The following is a 17,759-nucleotide window of genomic DNA, read 5'->3' as shown; positions in this document are numbered from 1 at the left end:
AAAGACGCCTGTCCCCTCCCCTGCCACAAACAGAAGCAGAAAGTGTGGCTGTGTTCAGAACCTTACAGGTAGTCAACACAGGCTCCCTGAAAAATTCCTGCCTCCTTCCTCATGTGAGACTGGTGGAAATCTTTGGTCAGCTGTGGCCAAAGCAAAGGTTTACCATTCTGATGCAAACCAGTGCCGACTCTCCCTGCCCACCTTCTGTAGCTAGGTTCCTTTCCCTTCCTACTTCAGGGAGCCTTAGGGATTCTCCCTAGCTGAGTCAAGATTGTGAGGAGGTGAGAACCAAGTCCCCTTGAGGGGCACACAAGGAACAAGGGTGGACCCTGTGCACAGCTGTGAGGGACCTTTTCTAGCAGCTGTTTACTGGTTAGCTGGTGGCTTACTTTTAAGTAGCTAAAAGTTTGTAACTAGACATATTTCTGAAATATTTTATGTACTGTCAATTTTGCTCAAATTTCAGATCTAGGGTTTTTTTTAATTTATTCATTTTATATCCCAGTCATAGCCCCCTTCCTCCTCTCCTTTTGGTCCCACCCTCCCTCCCTGCCTCCACTATGCCTCCTCTCCTACTCCTCAGAAAAGGGGAGCCCCCCCCATTCACCCCAGTATATCAAGTTGCATCAGGACTGAGTACATCCTCTTCCCTTGCAAGGCAGCCCCACCAGGGGAAAGTGATCGAAAAGCAGGCATCAGAGCTCATTTCAGAGGCAGCCCCCATTCCCCTTACGAGGGAACCCATTTGAGGATGGAGTTACCCATCTGCTACATCTGATCAGGGGGCCTAGGTCCAGTCCATGCATGGTCCTTGGTTGCTGCTTCAATCTTCACAGGCCCTTCCTGGGCCCTGGTTAGTTGGCTCTGTTGGTCTTCTTGTGGAGCTCCTATCTAGGGTTGTTTTTTTTTCCCCCTTAAGTTTTTAGTTGTTTAAGAGTCTTATTATATAATCCAAGTTGGCCTGGCCTCCTAAGTACTAGGAAACTGAATCAGTTTTGAGAGCTGGGGAGAGATAGTGCCAGGTGGGCAGTCACCATGACTGTGTCTCCAGAAGGCATGGCATCATGGCAGTAAGTACCGGTATGCTCAGACAGTCAGAGTTTTACTTAGTAACTTGAGTAAACATCCGGAAATAGTTTCTCATGGAGGACCTAGCTAACCAACAACCATAGGGTCACCTAAGGTCCCACAGTCAATTCAGAGCCAGGGATGAAGCCTCTGCCTCACTGAAACAAGACAACATTGAGGGCAGCGAATGATTTTCATCTGTGACTTACACAACCTGGTGCAGGGTCACGATGAGTCAGAGCTCTCTGGGTTTATTCCTCCCGCTAATGGCACTATATAGTTTGGTCATTTCATCCCTGAGGTGTATTATAACAGAGCACCTGTCACTCAGCCTGATACAAGGTCGCAGTGAGTCATGGCTCTATGGCTTTCCTCCTGTAAATGATATTCTTACCATATCATTTCTGTTCTGTGATTTCACTGTTTCCGCTGATTCCTTCCAGGTTTAATGAACGTCAACTGTCATTCCTTACTGCCTTAAATGGCCTTATAATCATAAACCCCTTTCTAGTGTTTCAGTTTATATTTTCCTTATCAGAGATGGAACGGCCGCCTCGGTTCAGCTGTACCAAAGCTGGCGTGTCCCCACCATGCCTAGTGGCCCACCACCCGAGACAGATACTTTGGGCAACAAGAATGTGGGCTTTCCATTGACCCCTGGAGGTTTCCTGACACAATGCTCACAGGAAGGACCCTACAGAAAGCACCACAGTCCCAGGCCAGGAGTCAGCCCTGCCACCTCTTAGCAGGCAGCCAAGAGCTGCCAGCGGCAATGGTAGATGTCACTGGATGCCAGGAGCTAGGATCTCGGCCAAAGCAAATGCCTTTGGTCTCTGGACAAACCTGCTAAGGACTCTTACCTTCACCTTGAGTCCTCTGGGTGGGCTTATCCAAAGGACCCTGCCTAGGACAGGATCCAAGCATCGCTCATGAATGCATTCAGCAAGTGAGCAGGGAGCCCATACCTGCTAATGGGAGCCACAACAAAGCCTCTGATGAAAGGGTCTTTATGTTTCCTTTGGCTCCTAGAGCAAACTCCACCTGAGAGCCATTCAGATCACACTTTAGAATATCTCCCAGCAGACTATAGATCTGGGTGGAATCCACAGAGGCCTATCCCCTGATGTTAGAGTGACGAAGTTAAGCCTCTATTCCCATCTTCTCACTGAAGGAACACACCACCAGCATGCCAAGCCCACCCTACATGCCTACCGGGGATCCTGGCTGCCTCTGCCCACTTTTGTCATTGTTGTGATATTTCAGAGCTCATCATGGCTGTGGGTAGCTAGGAGAATTTCCCCCAAACTTCAATATAAATGTGTATTCTTTTTTTTAAAGCCTCCTCCCGCTTTGGTGGTTTTTACCTTTAAAATCTTAAATGTTGCCGTCACTGGCACAGGCATGACAAGCGAATGAGCAGATGGGGGCCCAGTGGAGAAGCTTCACAAACCTCCTGTGTGAGCTGAAACGCTCCTGCGTGTGTCACAGAGAAGGCTGGGGAAGTAGCAAGGAGATGCCATACCTCCTAATCCAGCCTCTAAAAAAAGAATCCAGAGTCTCTTTGGACTTTAAAATTTATAAGTTGTTCCTATGAAGCTTATTTAATCAACAGTTTTCTCACGGAAACAAAAAAAAAAAAAAAAAAAGAATATTTTTACACCCGTTCTTAAGCAACTGGAAGGGGTTAAGGAAAGAATATGAACAAGGGAGGCAGAATCACCCAGGAGCAAGCTGGGGCTCTGCTCCTAGTGAGTCACCGACTGACCTTGACAAGGCACTGGGCTCTCCAAGCCCCACTTCCCCCTTCTCTCACATGGCCCAGTGATGAAATCTCATGGGTTGCTGTGTGTTTTCAATGAAATGAGGGTGAGTCCCAACAAGCCCCTGTTCTTCAGTAGTCTGGTCTCCATATCCCATCGTGCTCCCCCTGCTCCTATGTTGTCCATGCCTCATGCTTTCTTTGTCCAGCTTATTGCTAGAAGTAGCCTTGATCTCCTAATCCTTCTCCTCCTCCTGAGTGCTGGGGTGCTAGGCACACATTGCCATGTCTTCCCACTGCCCTGCCATAAGGCTTGGTCCCCCTGCGCCCTGTGCACAGACTGTTAGCCCAGGTCCCGGTGGAATTCCCAACATTCTCTGCACACATTTATCTCCTCTCTGGTGGGATCTACAGTGCCTGCCCGCTACATACAATTCCTGTATACTCTCTCCACCAATCCCATCCTTCTGATAACCTATCCCCTCTTCCATGCCCTGGGGACAGGGGAGAGAGACGCTAGAGCCAGGTTTGGGGCCTCAGAGGGGAACATTCTGGCAGGAGATGATTCTACAGAGAACAGAGGTTGAATAGGAGGGGGCCAGTGAGTGGAAGCGGGCCAGGAGCCACTTGTTCAGACAAAGGCAGTTTTGTTTGTGTGCTTCAGTTGAGCACCTGGCAGAGGGCAGCATAATTACATGTTCACTGATCTTTCTCCATAGAGCTCCGGCAGGCTGAGCGGGTACCCTGTTCATCTTTGTCTCTACAGCTCAAATCTCAGCACCTGGCAGGAGTAGGGAAGCACCCAATAAGTGCTGGCTGAACTGAGGAATGCACAGTAGCAGACAATGCATAGGCAGCCAGCGCTTTGACTTGGGGAGCCTGCAAGACGCAAAGATCAAAACAGGCTAAGGTCACAGAGGGCAGGAAGTGAGGGGAAACTGAGTTTGGTGCTGAGGGTGCACAGCCATAATCCCAGCTTTTAGAAAGCTTTTAGGAAGTTCGAGGCCTGTTTGGGTTATATAGGGGGACCCCAATCCAAACACAAGCATACTAATCAGAGGAGCATGATGGTTCATGCCCGTGATCCAGAACTCAAGAGACTACAGCAAAGAACTGACATAAATTTAAGTCAGACTGGAATATACAATGAATTCCAGGCCAGCTTGAGCTACATTGTCAGACAGACAGATGGACAGACAGACCTGAGGAGACTCTTCAGCTAGATGTCCTTCCAGGATCAGTACAATCTTCAGACAGGTCTCCCGAATTTGAAAGGCAGCCCTTTGATTATTAACAACTGAACAAACAAGTTCTTACTAAGGATAAATGTCAAGCCCTCCACTCGAATTCAAACGTGTAATTAAATTTGTCCAGAGCAAAAGAGATTAAGCCTAAGAACAGGCAGAATGAAAAAAAGAAGCGTGGTTTAAGGTCTGGTTTTGTGGTGGCGCGCCACGGCAGGCTCCGACTGGCGGGCGGGTCAGCATGCAGCCCACGCTGCTTCCTGCAGCGGCAACTCACTTGGGCCACCTGGGGCAGGACTTGAACTGAAAGGGGAAAAGGTGAGGAGAGGCAAGTGATCCACCCTCTCCCACCAGGAAAAGGAAATGAGTCCAAGAGTAGCCACAACGAGCTCCTGCAATGGCAGTGCTGGAGTGGCTCATGCACGAGTATCCTGTCCACCCACAGGATGGACAGCTACAAGTGGCGGCCTGAGGGTAATCCTACCCAAGGAGTCAGTGAGGCTGACCACAGAGGGCTGAGCTTAGCGGCAGGAAAAACTGGCTTTTTCTGTCTCCTACTTGCCTGACCTTGGCCTTCATTCACACATCTGTAACGACTCTTCCCTGTGTTTCTCCTCCTGGATGCCTTCAGGGTTCATGGCACTGTATATATAAAGGGACTGTGTATCATACAATTCTAATAACACCCTCTAAAGGTCCCTTTTGTGCACTGTGCCCCAGGGCACTGGCTAGGCAGGCTCAACCACCTGCCTCCTCTTGGGGAGATACCAGCCCTGGCCTAACCTTCTGAGGCCGAGTACCTGCACCCTCACAGCCACAGCTGTGGTTTGCCAGTGCTAGGAGGACCAGAAGCACAGGCTGAAGATTGTGCTTCACCGGGGAGATGGGGGGGGGGGGGAGTCGTGCGAAGTGAGTCTAGAAAAATGCTTCTCAAGCTGTAGGTCTCGACCCCCTACAGGGTTGAATGACCCTTTCACAGGGTCTTACCCTAAGACCATCTCCACATCAGATAATTGTACTACGATTTCTAACAGTAACAAAATTACACTTTGTGAAGTAGTAATGAAAGTAATTTTGTGGCTGGGAGTCACCACAGTATGAGGGGCTGTATTAAAGGGGTTAGGGCATTAGGAAGACTGAGAAGAGCTGATCAGAGGCGCCCGCACACAGCAAGGGGCAGGCAGTACAGCACCCACCACTCTGGTCTTTCCTTTCCCGGCCTGCACTGGCCTTCTAAGTTGCCAGCCAGGACGCAGTCCACTTGGACTGACCCTGATTCTAAAGGGATTGTTCCTACCAACCCAATATGTGTGCTTCAAAGCACTATCCTCTCCCAGGGCCTTGGTTTCCCCTCTACAGATGAGACTGTTAGCGCCTGCAGATGAATCCAGCTTCACACAATTAGGACCCTATAGTGCAGGCTGCAGGTCCAGGGGGTTCTGAACTGGCTTTGCCTTGACCTAGCTATGGCCGCAATCATTTAACTTCTTTGTGCCTCGGTTTATTAACATGTAACAGAGACTATCTACACTTACCTCTAGGATCACTTGTGAAAACTAGCAGAGACACTCTGGGGAATGTGCTCAACACAGAGGCGCACAGTAAGTAATGTTCTCATCTTAAGACTCTTGTAAACACGGGATAGCACAGCCTTTCAGCAACTGCACAGGTTTCTGAGGGGGGGGGGGGAAATGCTAAAGGGTTGTGTGAATCACTGGGTCACAGGCCACGAAAGTGGCAAAACGTCCCCTTCTCAGTCACAGCAGAGCAGGTCTAAGGGGATGCCTCTGAAGTCAGAAAGTGGGCTTCCAGCGGAAAGGCACTGCGTACTAGTGTTTGCAGGAGGGGAGTGGGCAGGGCCGAGGGCCGGGTCCTTCCAGGCTGATGTGCGCCCGGCCTGCAGGCGCTCCAGCGCAGCGCTGGTCCATGCAGGTGCCTGCGGAGGTGAGCGCGGAGGCGGGCGACGCGGCGATGCTGCCCTGCACCTTCACGCACCCGCACCGCCACTACGACGGGCCGCTGACCGCCATCTGGCGCGCGGGCGAGCCCTACGCCGGCCCGCAGGTGTTCCGGTGCACCGCGGCGCCCGGCAGCGAGCTGTGCCAGACGGCGCTGAGCCTGCACGGCCGCTTCCGCCTGCTGGGCAACCCGCGCCACAACGACCTGTCACTGCGCGTCGAGCGCCTTGCCCTGGCAGACAGTGGCCGCTACTTCTGCCGCGTGGAGTTCACCGGCGACGCCCACGACCGCTATGAGAGTCGTCACGGGGTCCGGCTGCGCGTGACTGGTGAGGCGGGCTGGGGACCGAGGGGCGAGGGGCCCGACTTCCCCGCATTCCTGTCCCCGAGAGCAGGCTGGGTGGGGGCCAGGGAGGCCTCTGAGAACTTGGTACAAATACGGAACCTGATCAGGTCCCAGGAAAGGCTGGGGCCAATGAGTGGCGTCCGACGCTGGTGACGTCACCGGTAGCTGGCAAGGTAGGAGAGAAAAAAAGCGACCAAAAATTCTAAAGACGGTAAAGGACGTGGGAGGCGCGCCACCTGCGCCGAAGGATTTCTCGGGCCCCCACCTCCACCCCTGCACATCCCTGGTCCCTGGAGCGCACTACGCTGCAGCTGACCCCTCCCTGCGTCGTGCCCCTTTAGTGAGCACCTGCTGCAAGCCCAGCCGTCCACGCAACACACGAGTATTAGTTTGCCAGATCTCAGTGACCCCGTAAGTTAAAAGCAGTCGTGACCACCATTTTACACATGGAGAAACTGAGGCAGAAAAGAGCAATAGCTTGGTAAGGCCGCCGCTGCACTAGGACCCGGGCAGCCTGGCGCCCAGGTGCCCAGCTCTTCTCTCTGGGCACTCCCCTACCTCACCCCTCCAGCTCGGGGGCGGGGCGGGGAGGGCGCTGCTCCTTGCTTAACTCTCACCCTCCCGGTGAGGCGGGCGCTGTGCCTCGCCGGCTGACCCGCGCTGGCCTTCTTCCCCCGCAGCCGCGCCGCGGATCGTCAACGTCTCGGTGCTGCCCGGCCCCGCGCACGCCTTCCGCGCGCTCTGCACCGCCGAGGGGGAGCCCCCGCCTGCCCTCGCCTGGTCGGGCCCGGCCCTGGGCAACAGCTCGGCCGCGGTGCGGGGCCAGGGTCATGGCTACCAGGTGACCGCCGAGTTGCCCGCGCTGACCCGTGATGGCCGCTACACGTGCACGGCGGCCAATAGCCTGGGCCGCGCGGAGGCCAGCGTCTACCTGTTCCGCTTCCACGGCGCCCCCGGAACCTCGACCCTGGCGCTCCTGCTGGGCGCTCTGGGCCTCAAGGCGCTGCTGCTGCTGGGTGTTCTGGGTGCTCAGGCCACCCGCCGCCGCTTAGGTGGGTGCACCTCAGATCTAGGTGGCTACGAGGGGGAGGCAGAACAACCTTCCTGCGCGGGCACCAGCTCACTTTCTTGACTCTGCCCGGAGGCCCGAGGTGGGACCTGCTTGAAGGTCTTTGCAGCGTCGTGAAAATGGTGACCCAGTCCTGTCCGTTCTTTTACCACCACACCATAAGTCAGTGTCCTGTAAAGGTCAGGCCTCAAGCTCCCCTTACATTTTATCTAGCATCTTGAGGCCCTTGAGGTTATGAGCCATGATGGTGGGAACACAAAGATGCCCGGATGTGCTTTCCCGCCAGCCTGTGAGAGGCTGAGTCCGCAGACCTTTGCAGTACCCCACGAGTACAGAAACTGCAGAAGAAAGAAGGCAACCTGCTATTCTGAGGCCGTAGTAAATTAGGTGATAGCTAAGCCAAAAAAACAAAACAAAAAAAAAAAAAAAAAACCTTACAGACACGTGAGCCTGGAAGACGAATGGCACACCTGGCTGGGGAATGCAACCACTTTTAGAGAGCCTCTCCAGGCTGCTGTCCATGACAGCAGCGTGGGGCATCTGCTGAGCGCCCCCAGAGAGGAAGGGAGCTTCTCAGAGCCTCTCTGTCCTCCCAGACCAATAACGTTAGTCTCAAACGCTCCAGGGATGGAATGCAGGATTTGTGTCAGTGTCCCAGCAGCTCTTTGCCGGGACCCTGCCATTCTTGCTGCTTCCTCAAACTTATCAAACACGCTGTGTCTCGAGATCCCCAGAAAAGCAGCCTTGCTCTGCTGGACGCATCGCCCTTAACCCCTCACCCCATGTTAACTCCTATTCACCCGCTTAAGGCTTCATAGTCAATCCAGCTAGCTTCCCACCTGCTGCCTGTTGCCCATTCCTGGGGACCACGTCTCACAGTGGGTGGGGCAGAGGATGAAGTCTGCATGTAGGCTGGAGGCAAATTCACACCTGCTCTTTCTCTGTGTCCCTCACACAGATCACCTGATCACCCAGGACACCCCTCCAAGGTAAGTACTTACCTTCCCCATGCTACCCTGGCCCAGGATGCCAGTTTTTCAGACCTGGTAGTACGAGGAGAAAGAGCAGGCAAGGCTAGGGTAGGCTAGCCCAGGGCCCGGATCACACTCGAAGCACCCAGCCCTCCATCCAGCACACCATCCTCTGGACAGGTCAAGTGACTTGGTAACACACCCATCACACAAGAGCTTGGTCTTTGACTTGAACAGTTAATGCCACCAAGCTGTTCCCTCTTGCTGCCCCCAGCATTCTAGAAGAGTTCGCCCCATAAGGATACCATTGTAGGAAGACTCATTCTCCCAGGCACACTGCTGACTGCTTCCCAAACAAAATCACCAAGAACTTGGCTTAGATGAGGGATCTAGAAAGACACTGTTAGCCCAGGGTGCACTCTTTCCTCTTCAGTGTCTACCCAAATAACAGCCCATGTTGAGGGAGAAAGGACTCAGTTCTAGAGCAGCTGCCTGGTGCTGGCTGCGGGGTGGGGGGAGGGCACATATTTCCAGCTGCTTCTCAAGTCTTGACAGCCTGTCATATAGCATTTCCTTTATGGCTGCACAACAGGGCCACAGTCACAACACTATCTGCTGTGCATCCAATCTAACAAATATTTACCAAATGCCTACAATATGGCAGGCGATAATTTGGATGCTAAAGTGACAGAAAAATCCAAACTATGGATTTTTGTCCAATGTACACATTTTTTCACAAACACATACCAAGACCATCTGAGATTGTAAAGGAATTGGATCTCATGATAAAGCAGAGCCCGGTGGATAGAGCCCCAACAGGTGGCCGGTTGGCTGTGACTCTTTTAGATCAGGATATTTTCATTGAAGACTTGGCCCTGACGAAAGCAAGCTGGGGTTGGAGCCTGGGGGGCTCCAGGAGTGAGAAGTGCAAGCAAAAGGTCAGGTGGGATGTGAGAGGGAGGCAGGCATGGGGGAGCATGGAAATGTGGGTTGGGACAGCAAGGTTGGGGGTGATTCTGAGTGAGGTGGAAATCAGGTTTTGGATCCTGCATGAGAGGTCGAATTTGAACTGAAGGGTCTTGGAAGGGAGACCCAGGAAGAGACTGGGAAGGGGTTTCTGAGCATAAGGGAGGAAAACAGGACAGCCAGGGTTGGAGCTGAATCCTGGTCACAGAGATGAGGAGGGGGAAAGTAGGTAAGGAAAGATTTGTGCTGTATGTAGCACAGTGGTTGGGAGGTTGGAAGTGTCTATGTTTGGAAAGCAGTTAGATTGGGGACATGGAGGTAGATTTTTTGTTTGTTTTGGGGGTTTTTGGTTTGTTTTGGTTTTTTTTTTTTTTTTTTCAAGGCAGAGTCTCTGCATAGCTTTGGCCGTCCTGGATTCACTTTGTAGACTAGGCTGACCTTGCACTCTCAGAAATCTACCTGTGAGTTCCTGGGTGCTGGGATTACAGGTGTGCGCCACCGCACCCAACATGGAGCTGGTTTTTGATGCGTCTGACAAAGTCACTTTGTAGGAGATGGTAACTGTGGTCAGGAATGCTGTTACCAGCAGCATGGCCCTGTCCTGCATTAATCAGTCCCCAAGCCTTGCTGGCTTGGGCTCCATGACCTCCCATAATGTATCTTCCTTGACCTGTTGCTGAGACACAGCTTGGGAAGTCAAGGACATCGCCTAATACTAGGTAGTAAGCCAATTTTCTCCTGTCTGCAGGTCTCAGGCTCAGGAGTCCAGTTACGAAAATTTGAGCCAGGTGAATCCTGCAGGCCACCAGCTGCCACGTGTTTGCTGTGAGGAACTCCTTAGCCATCATCATTCAGTCATTCGCCAAGAGAAATGAAGGACAGTACCAGGTTAGGCCTGTACAGCTCCTAATTCCCAGGTTCCTTGGCAGCTGTGGATTAGGCAATGTCTGAGGGGCCCAGGACCCTGCTCACAGAGGCTCAGAGCCCTGTGGAATTATGCCAGTGGGACAGCAATCTGATGTCTATGTGTGCCCACATGAGCATCAGCATGAAACTTCTGGAAAAACACCCGTTGTTTTTTCTTACTTAGAACTACATAGTAAAGCAGACGGGAAACTAGCCATAAGGTCTGGAGGTCCAGGCTCCAGCCCGCCCTGGCACCAACTTGCATTTTGGACCAGGACGCTTCCTTCACCTCTCTGAGGCTGAGCTTCTCACTCACTAGCCAGTCAGCCTGGAGCTGTGGAAACAGTAGCTCTGAAAGGGGCTGCATAAACTACAACTCTGTCTCAGAGGTGAGCCTCCAGACATGCAGAATTCTCAGGTGAGCGTGGACGGCCCAGCCTTGTGGGGGGGCCCAGAGAACAGCCTGGGGCTGGAGCTGTGCGAACTAGCCAGAGGAACGGTAAACCCTAAAAACTTGACAGCAGGAAGAGGCCTGGGACCCCCTGCCTCCTGTGATCTCTACAGTGCTGGCCCAGCCCTCTGCCCACCAGTGAGCACATCAGCTCTGAGCTGGGCCCCACACAGAGAAGAAGACCCGCAGTCTCAAAGCATCTGAAAGCCGTATGTCAAGAACTGGGAGACCTGAAGGGGCACAGGGTCCCCTTCAGCTGTAGCTCTGACCTCTCTCCACAGTGTATACCCTCCTAGGATGTGCAAAATCTAGGAGCACTGGCAATTTCTCCCGACGTGCCCGAGCCCAGCCAGGCTGACTTCAAGAACGTGCTTTCATTATTTACACTTCGGTGCGCAATTGTTGATCCCATTAAAGAAGGAGAGAGGTATACTTGGGACCAAGTAACCCATGAGACAGAAAGCTAAAGAGACCATGTTTTCCCGGGACAGTCTCTGTAGGTAGAGCGTAGTGGGTTTCCAGGCAACTGATGATGACAGCTCATAGTTATCTCCAGCAAGAGCTGTTGAGAGAGCACAGGACCTCCTTGCAGACAGCATTAGAACATCTCCATCAAGGGCTTTGTATCACCAAGGAAAAAGATAGGGATGTGCTTACAATGTGGATTAGAACATCACTGGTCTTTGAAGCTGTTTTCATAGCCAAGAAAATTCTATGAATTCCTGCTTACATACTGGGTTGTGTTAGGAATTGGTATTTGGGGTTACAAAACTGAAGAAGAAATCATTGCCAGTCAGGATGAGCTAGGCCGTACTGCAGTAACTCTAAAATCACAGTGTGTGAAAGTGGTATTTTACACTGTATCAGTCAGGATTCTCTAGAGGAAGAGAAGTTATAGAATGAATATATGAAGAGGGGGAAGGGAACAAGAAAGTGGGGTGTTATTTGAAGGGCTTATAGGCTGTGGCCCAGCTAGTTCAACAGTACCTGTCTACCCAAGGAAATTCCAATATTCCAATAGTTGTTCAGTCCACAAGGCTGGATGTCTCAAGCAGTCTTCAGTATATACCAGAATCCTGAAGAATTGGGCCTTAAAGCCAGTGAAAGAATGGAGTTGCAAGCAAAGGCAAGCAGGCAAAGAGAGCAAGCTTCCTTCTTTCATGTCTTTCTCTAGGCTGCCGAGAAGGCGTGGCCCAGAGGAAAGGTGGATTGTCCCACTTCAAATGACTTAATTAAGAAAAGATCTCTTACAGATGTGCCCAGCCACTTGGGTTGTAGTTAACTCCATATATAGTCAAGTTGACAACCAAGAACAGCCATGATACCCACCCCATTCCCATTCTCACAGACTGGCAGGGAGGTTCAGTGTTGTTAACTGAACCCAGATCACAGGACTCCATCTATGATGTTGTGAATTGCTAGACTGGGGGTAAAAAATCCTCTACAAGACATCCTACTGCTGACTGAGCCTGTTCAACCAAGAGAGCAAGCACTACAACCCTAAATGGCATGTGAGGAACAGTGAGAATGATTGACGCCACAGTAAGCCCTTTCAGAAACTCTCAAGCTTGGACACAATGAGTCTAAAATCATGCACATAAAAGGATAGCTGACCCTGTCTTGGAAAGGCTGAAGATGGTATGGACTGGCTATATTGATGGGGGAGACCACAGGGAAGGGTAGAGCTTGGAAGACAAGAAAAAGGGGTATTTGAAGCACAGGGACACCCAAACAAAGATGGCATAATATTGCATAAATAGTTATTAGTTTCTGGAGCATAAAGGAGAGGCTTGGTGTAGACAGAGAGGGTGGAACACTGCTGGACAGAGGGTGCTGCCGAGTTACGGGGCTATCCACCAGAGAAGGCTGCCTGCACATGGGTTTAAGCTGATAGAAGTCTTTATTAGCCAGGCAGCTACCACACAGAGTGTTAGGGATCCCAATGTAGTCCCAAGCCTTTTTCATGATGAACTTTTGAGCACTGGCAAGCAAGGACCAGAGACACAAGCAATGGCCAAAAGTCATCGAATTTGGGACTCAGCTCCCCAGGAGTCGAGGGGGAATCCCAAAGACAAACTGCTTTTGAGACCGCACTTCCCAATGTGATGTAGGCTGCAAGCTGGAACCTTCTGGTTCGTCAACCCCTAAACCACGCATTTCTCTCTTGAAAATGAAGCTGATCCTACACAAGGATGGGGAGACATGCCCCACACCCAGAAAGCTCTGTCCTTGGAAAATCTCAAATTACTGCACACTCTACATGGCACCTGCCGATCTTCCATGCACAGCTCGGCTCATTGCAGATGGCTCTTTAGTGTCCATGACCGTCAATGCTAAGGGGAAGCTGCAGCTCACCAACACTGAAGGCAATTTCTATAGTGACCCTGAGCAAACTCAGGTAGGGCTCTGCCAGACACTCTTGCCTCCCAGCACCCCAAACATTTCTGTTCATCCCAGACCTTGTGAGCCTTTGCCCAGCTTTCAAGGCCCTCCTCCTGCAGGGGTCAAGGTCACTTTAAAGCTATCAAGTACTCCTCTGATGGCCTTCCATCAGTTAGGAATTGAATCCTAACTGCCCACACATACACACATACACTGAGCTAGAAATTTTCTCTTTGGAACTAGAGCTGTTAACATTGTGGTGAATTATTTAAAAAAAAAAAAAAAAAAAAAAAAAAGACCCTTTGCCATGATAAATCAACTAACTTAAAAGTTCTGTTAATGTGATTTATGTATGAAAAGGCTTGCCAACCAACTTGCTGAAAACAATGATACAGGCTCAGCACGGGTAAATCACAATGCCCTTTATTTGCAGAAGTTCACTCAACTAATTCTCACGTCTTCCAGTTTCTCACCATTATACGAAAAAAATGTGTCCTTGAATAAGCATGGAAAATATTAAACAATGAATAAGAAATATTGCACAGTTAATGACCAAAATAAAACTGTGGTTTTAAAGTGTACATACCACAGGACTGATCTCCAATATAAATTATCTGAAGCCACTGAAAGAAAAATTCTCTTCAGTGCTCTGTGATATTACGTGATACATCGAAAAGTTAGAGCCAACATTCCTTCCCACTTTCATTACTAAAGAAGGAGCAGCATAAATTGTTTTCAGGTTATTCTCACGAGGACCCAGGAACCTGTGCCGAGAGCTGTGGAGGAGGCTGTGGAGAAGCATGGGACCTGCTCCTGGCCCCAGGACTCCTGGCGTGCTCTAAGACAGGAGCATCCTGTGGAAGTCTGTTTAGGGCCTGGCTCTAAGTCTAGAGCCTCACCTAACACCATCAGCTATTCCCTCAAAATTAAGCTGTGAAGTTAGCCACAAGAGAGCAGGGAGTAATACGTGATGAAGTTCAAAGGGCCTGATTGTTGCGCTGACCAAGTAGACACTCAGTGTAACTGGTTTGGACAGTGACTGTTATTAAACAGGTCTGCAGCCCAACCAGATGTGAGGTTAGCGTGCCAACTGCAGACCACACCGGGCACCGATGCTGCCAAGTGTGTGTGAGGGCGATCTGCACCGCCTGGCCCACAGGAGCTGACAGCTCTAGGCAGGGACTAGGGTAAGGCAACAAAGGCACCAAAAAGGGCAAAGGTGTGTCTCTCTCCACCTGTGAGGGCTGACTGAAATGTGTTCCCAGGTGCCTCCTTTATCTTCTCGTAGCTCTGGCGCTGCTAGCTCTTGGCACAGTGTTATGGACTGACTTGGGCACTTTGCCCCCAAAAGCAGTTTTATTGGCCATCATGTTCAAAGAGGACTAAGGATTCTGAGCATTTAGCCCAGACTAAGGGTGAGGCAAAAGGGGTCAGAGATGTGACAGAAGAAAATGTCTCTAGGTATACTGAGAGAAAGAGAACAGGCCCTGTCTAGATGTTCCAGGCAGATCCACAACCAAGACACAAGGTCATCAGGAGCCACTCAAGCTCAAGATAAGCAGAACCAGAAAGCCCTGGCATAGCGGAGGCACGGCCAACATTGGCCAGGTGGAGGAAAAGTTGAGGATCCCCATTAAGGGAACCAAGGTATTCAATGTGCCCCAACTTTGTCCATGATTCAAGACATTGACTTCCTGTGTCAGAAGAAGTAATTTTTAGAATAAAAACCAGTATCATCAGCTTGATTTGGACAAAGAGCTTAGATACACTAGAGCTGAGTCTAGCTGGCCCTGGAGGAGCAAGACTGCTGGCTGATTGCAGGGAGTGTCTACACTTCAAATCTGCTGAAATACAGAAGACTTGGGCACAGCACAGGTGGGGTGGAGGCTTAACCAGCAAGACACCAGTCGTTTTCAGAGCCAAGGTCAAGTGCGTGAGAGCTTTAGAAATTGTGTGGTGGGTGCTGGCCATCACAGGCCCCAATGCACTGTACCCTGCTGTCACCTATTCTAGTGAGGCTGTAGAGCAAGGAGAGGGGAGGCCAGAGCCACCTCTCTGCCCCATGTGTGCACTCTGAGGTGTGAGCAATGCCTGGAGAGCCAACACTCCCCTTCTGCTCCCGGGAAGACCTGGATGTTGCGCTGCAGGAGCCTCTGGCACTGTGATGGTTTGCCTTCCACACTGCTCAGGCCGTGGCCTTGCTTGTTGAAAAGGACGTCCAGTACCTATCACTGTCTCTGACACCATGGCCTTGCACTCTGAAAGTGAACCATTTTCCTAGCAAAGCCTGGTTTATCTTTCACACAGCAAGCCAGCTGCAAGCCTGCTCCCATTATTCTGAATTATGACATATTTTTAAAGCACATAGTGTAGTGCTTCTCATAGAATCTGAGGAAATAACTCTCAGATGTTAAACAAGGATGAAAAAGCGGCCCTTTTACCAATCAGTTACAAGGCCAAATAAATTTAATATCAGGCATAAAAATCTACATCAGCCTTCAATTCAGATTCATCAGTTACAATCAAAGGTTGATTTTATTGTTTATACTTTTTACAGACAAAATTTACAAATATTATAAATTTCCAAAATTAGCTGATTCTCTACACTGTGCATACTACCACTCACACGTCACATTCTAGGGTTCTGGTAACTTGGTTCTCCTTAGAGAAACAATGCAAACACAGCATTTCCTGGTCACAGAATCTAAAGTTTTCTTCTACTTGGAGTGAGGATGACTGATCTGGAAAGCAGAGAGAAGGAAAAATAAAGAAGGCTGAGACACATCCCTGTGCAATGACACTTTGTCCCACTGAACAGGGACGCCCTTATCAGTGCTCCAAGGCATGTCCATTAGGCAGAACAGCTCTGTCCAATAAGGAGTTCGTGCAAGGTTCCAAACATGGGAGAAGCGCCCCACCAGCTGTATAACCCCACCTTTAGTCAAGGCTCTTGGTGAATACCCAGAGATTTTACACAATATTTCTGGCCATAACCCATAAAAACAGACACATATTGTAAGCTGGACATACAAAATCCATTTGGGGCCATTTTCAGAAGTATGCATATATTGACAGAAGTCAAACTGCCAATCCTGCGGGAAGTGACGTGAGCAAGAGATGTCAAGGGAACAGAGCCAGACGGGCTTTGGCAATATGGACTGTCAGCAATGACAGAAGGCACGGAGCTACTTGGAAAAAGCCAAACTTCTCAAACTCCCCTGACCTGGCCCCTTCTCCCTGAACATGTGTTCTAGTGTGTCTGTGAGACCAGAGCCCCTACTGTCCCTTGACAGTAGGGCCTGCAGACAGCCCTGACATGTCAAGAGTTGGGAATGCCCACATACACAAGGCCAGTGCACTGATGTGAATGAGGAGCCTCAACGGGATCCAGTGCTCACACTACAAGGACCAAGTAAGGCCCAGCTGTACACACGCACAGCTGTCACGTCAGTTCAGACAGGCACACTTCCAGAGCAGGTGCCGCCTCCGCGCTTCGGTCAGGCTGCGTGCGGCAGGTCTCCACAGGACTCATTTTAGTTCAGCCTCTTTGTTTAGCTTGTCGAGACACTCTGACATACACCTCCGCTTCACCCGTGTAAGCATCCCACTTCGGTCACCTAGGTGCTCACATTACAGGTGTGGGCCACCACTCCTGACTTAATTCAGTGTATCCTCTCCACTCTAAGAGAAACAACATAATATTTTAAGCTGGTGTGTTCCCCCACATTTGAGAAATGCAGAAATTTCCCAAGTTGATTTCCTTTATGTCAGAAGAATACAAATGGAGTACAAAAGAGAGCTCTTATGACTCCCAGCGTGGTCCGATCTGCCAGAGGCGTCTTGGCATTTACACAAACAGGGAGGCAGAAGTGCAGACATGCCACACACTCTGTAGCTCTTAGGGAGCTGACTGGCACATTCCCCAAATGTGAGTGGTTCTGTGCTCAGTGGAACTTACCGTCACTTGTGGACAAACATAAACGCTAAAAAGTCCCTGGATCGTGAGAGGTGACCAGACACCCAAAGCTATCTACTGCCTCCCATCTTGCACCTCAGCTGAGTTCCTGGCAGAACTGAGCTCTGCAGTGACACTGAACAAAGGAACACGAGAATAGCACAGTTGAGGTAAACACAAGGGCCACACAGCGCTTCAAGGGCTTCCACACCACTACCGTAGGTTGTCCAGATAATGCACTTCTGGGTAGAGACAGTTAACAAGAAGAGCCAGGAAGCTGTTCCCATTCTGAAGGCAATGGCCAGGGTGCTTTATGAACTGGACAGCTTGCAGTATCTGATCCTGGTAGTCCACATACTGCTTACTCAGGGTCATGGCTTCCAGAGCAGTCAGCGCCTACAGGATGAATGACAGAGTGACTTACTCTGTGAACGCACACAACCTGACTGCGGCACACACAGCACTTAACATCATTATCTACTTCCACTGGGCCTTGAGAAAAGGTAGCACTCTGGAAGGCAGGCGCTGGGTGACTCAAGCGGGAGGAGGGCGAGGAGACCACAGGTAACTTTTCTGACCTCTGAGGCCTTCTCTTTTGGGCTGTTATTTCCCAGCCTTTCCTTGCCACGAGGCACCGCAAGCTACTGTTACTCCCTGCCTCACCTACCACAGCCATTTCCCTTC

General features: G+C 50.7%; 2 protein-coding genes across 2 annotated transcripts in view; one reads left to right on the top strand and one right to left on the bottom strand.

Annotated features, from left to right (window-relative positions):
* The first annotated feature begins 5,866 nt into the window (after window positions 1–5,866).
* Siglec15 (sialic acid binding Ig like lectin 15) lies at window positions 5,867–13,419 on the top strand. The gene is made up of 4 exons (XM_055622530.1): window positions 5,867–6,358; window positions 7,056–7,427; window positions 8,403–8,433; window positions 10,130–13,419. The coding sequence occupies exons 1-4, from the start codon at window positions 5,956–5,958 to the stop codon at window positions 10,254–10,256; spliced, it is 933 nt and encodes a 310-aa protein (XP_055478505.1). The 5' UTR covers window positions 5,867–5,955; the 3' UTR covers window positions 10,257–13,419.
* Window positions 13,420–15,622: 2,203 nt separating this feature from the next.
* Window positions 15,623–17,759, bottom strand: part of Epg5 (ectopic P-granules 5 autophagy tethering factor) — a 99,563-nt gene continuing 97,426 nt past the window's right edge. The window contains exon 44 of the mRNA XM_055622529.1: window positions 15,623–17,471. Within this exon, the coding sequence (XP_055478504.1) occupies window positions 17,289–17,471 (183 nt within the window). The 3' untranslated portion in view covers window positions 15,623–17,288. The remainder of the gene's footprint in view (window positions 17,472–17,759) is intronic.

This window comes from Psammomys obesus, unplaced genomic scaffold (assembly GCF_907164565.1).
Source record: "Psammomys obesus unplaced genomic scaffold, mPsaObe1.curated_primary_1811, whole genome shotgun sequence".
NCBI lineage: Eukaryota > Metazoa > Chordata > Mammalia > Rodentia > Muridae > Psammomys > Psammomys obesus.
This window is presented reverse-complemented; position numbering and strand designations above follow the sequence as displayed.

Excerpts from the sequence above, each read along its gene's own strand:
- Siglec15 (XM_055622530.1), top strand. The coding sequence starts at position 5,956 with ATGTGCGCCCGGCCTGCAGGCGCTCCAGCGCAGCGCTGGTCCATGCAG. Across the intron at positions 6,359-7,055 it reads GGTCCGGCTGCGCGTGACTG|CCGCGCCGCGGATCGTCAAC; the intron begins GTGAGGCGGGCT and ends CTTCCCCCGCAG. Across the intron at positions 7,428-8,402 it reads GGCCACCCGCCGCCGCTTAG|ATCACCTGATCACCCAGGAC; the intron begins GTGGGTGCACCT and ends TCCCTCACACAG.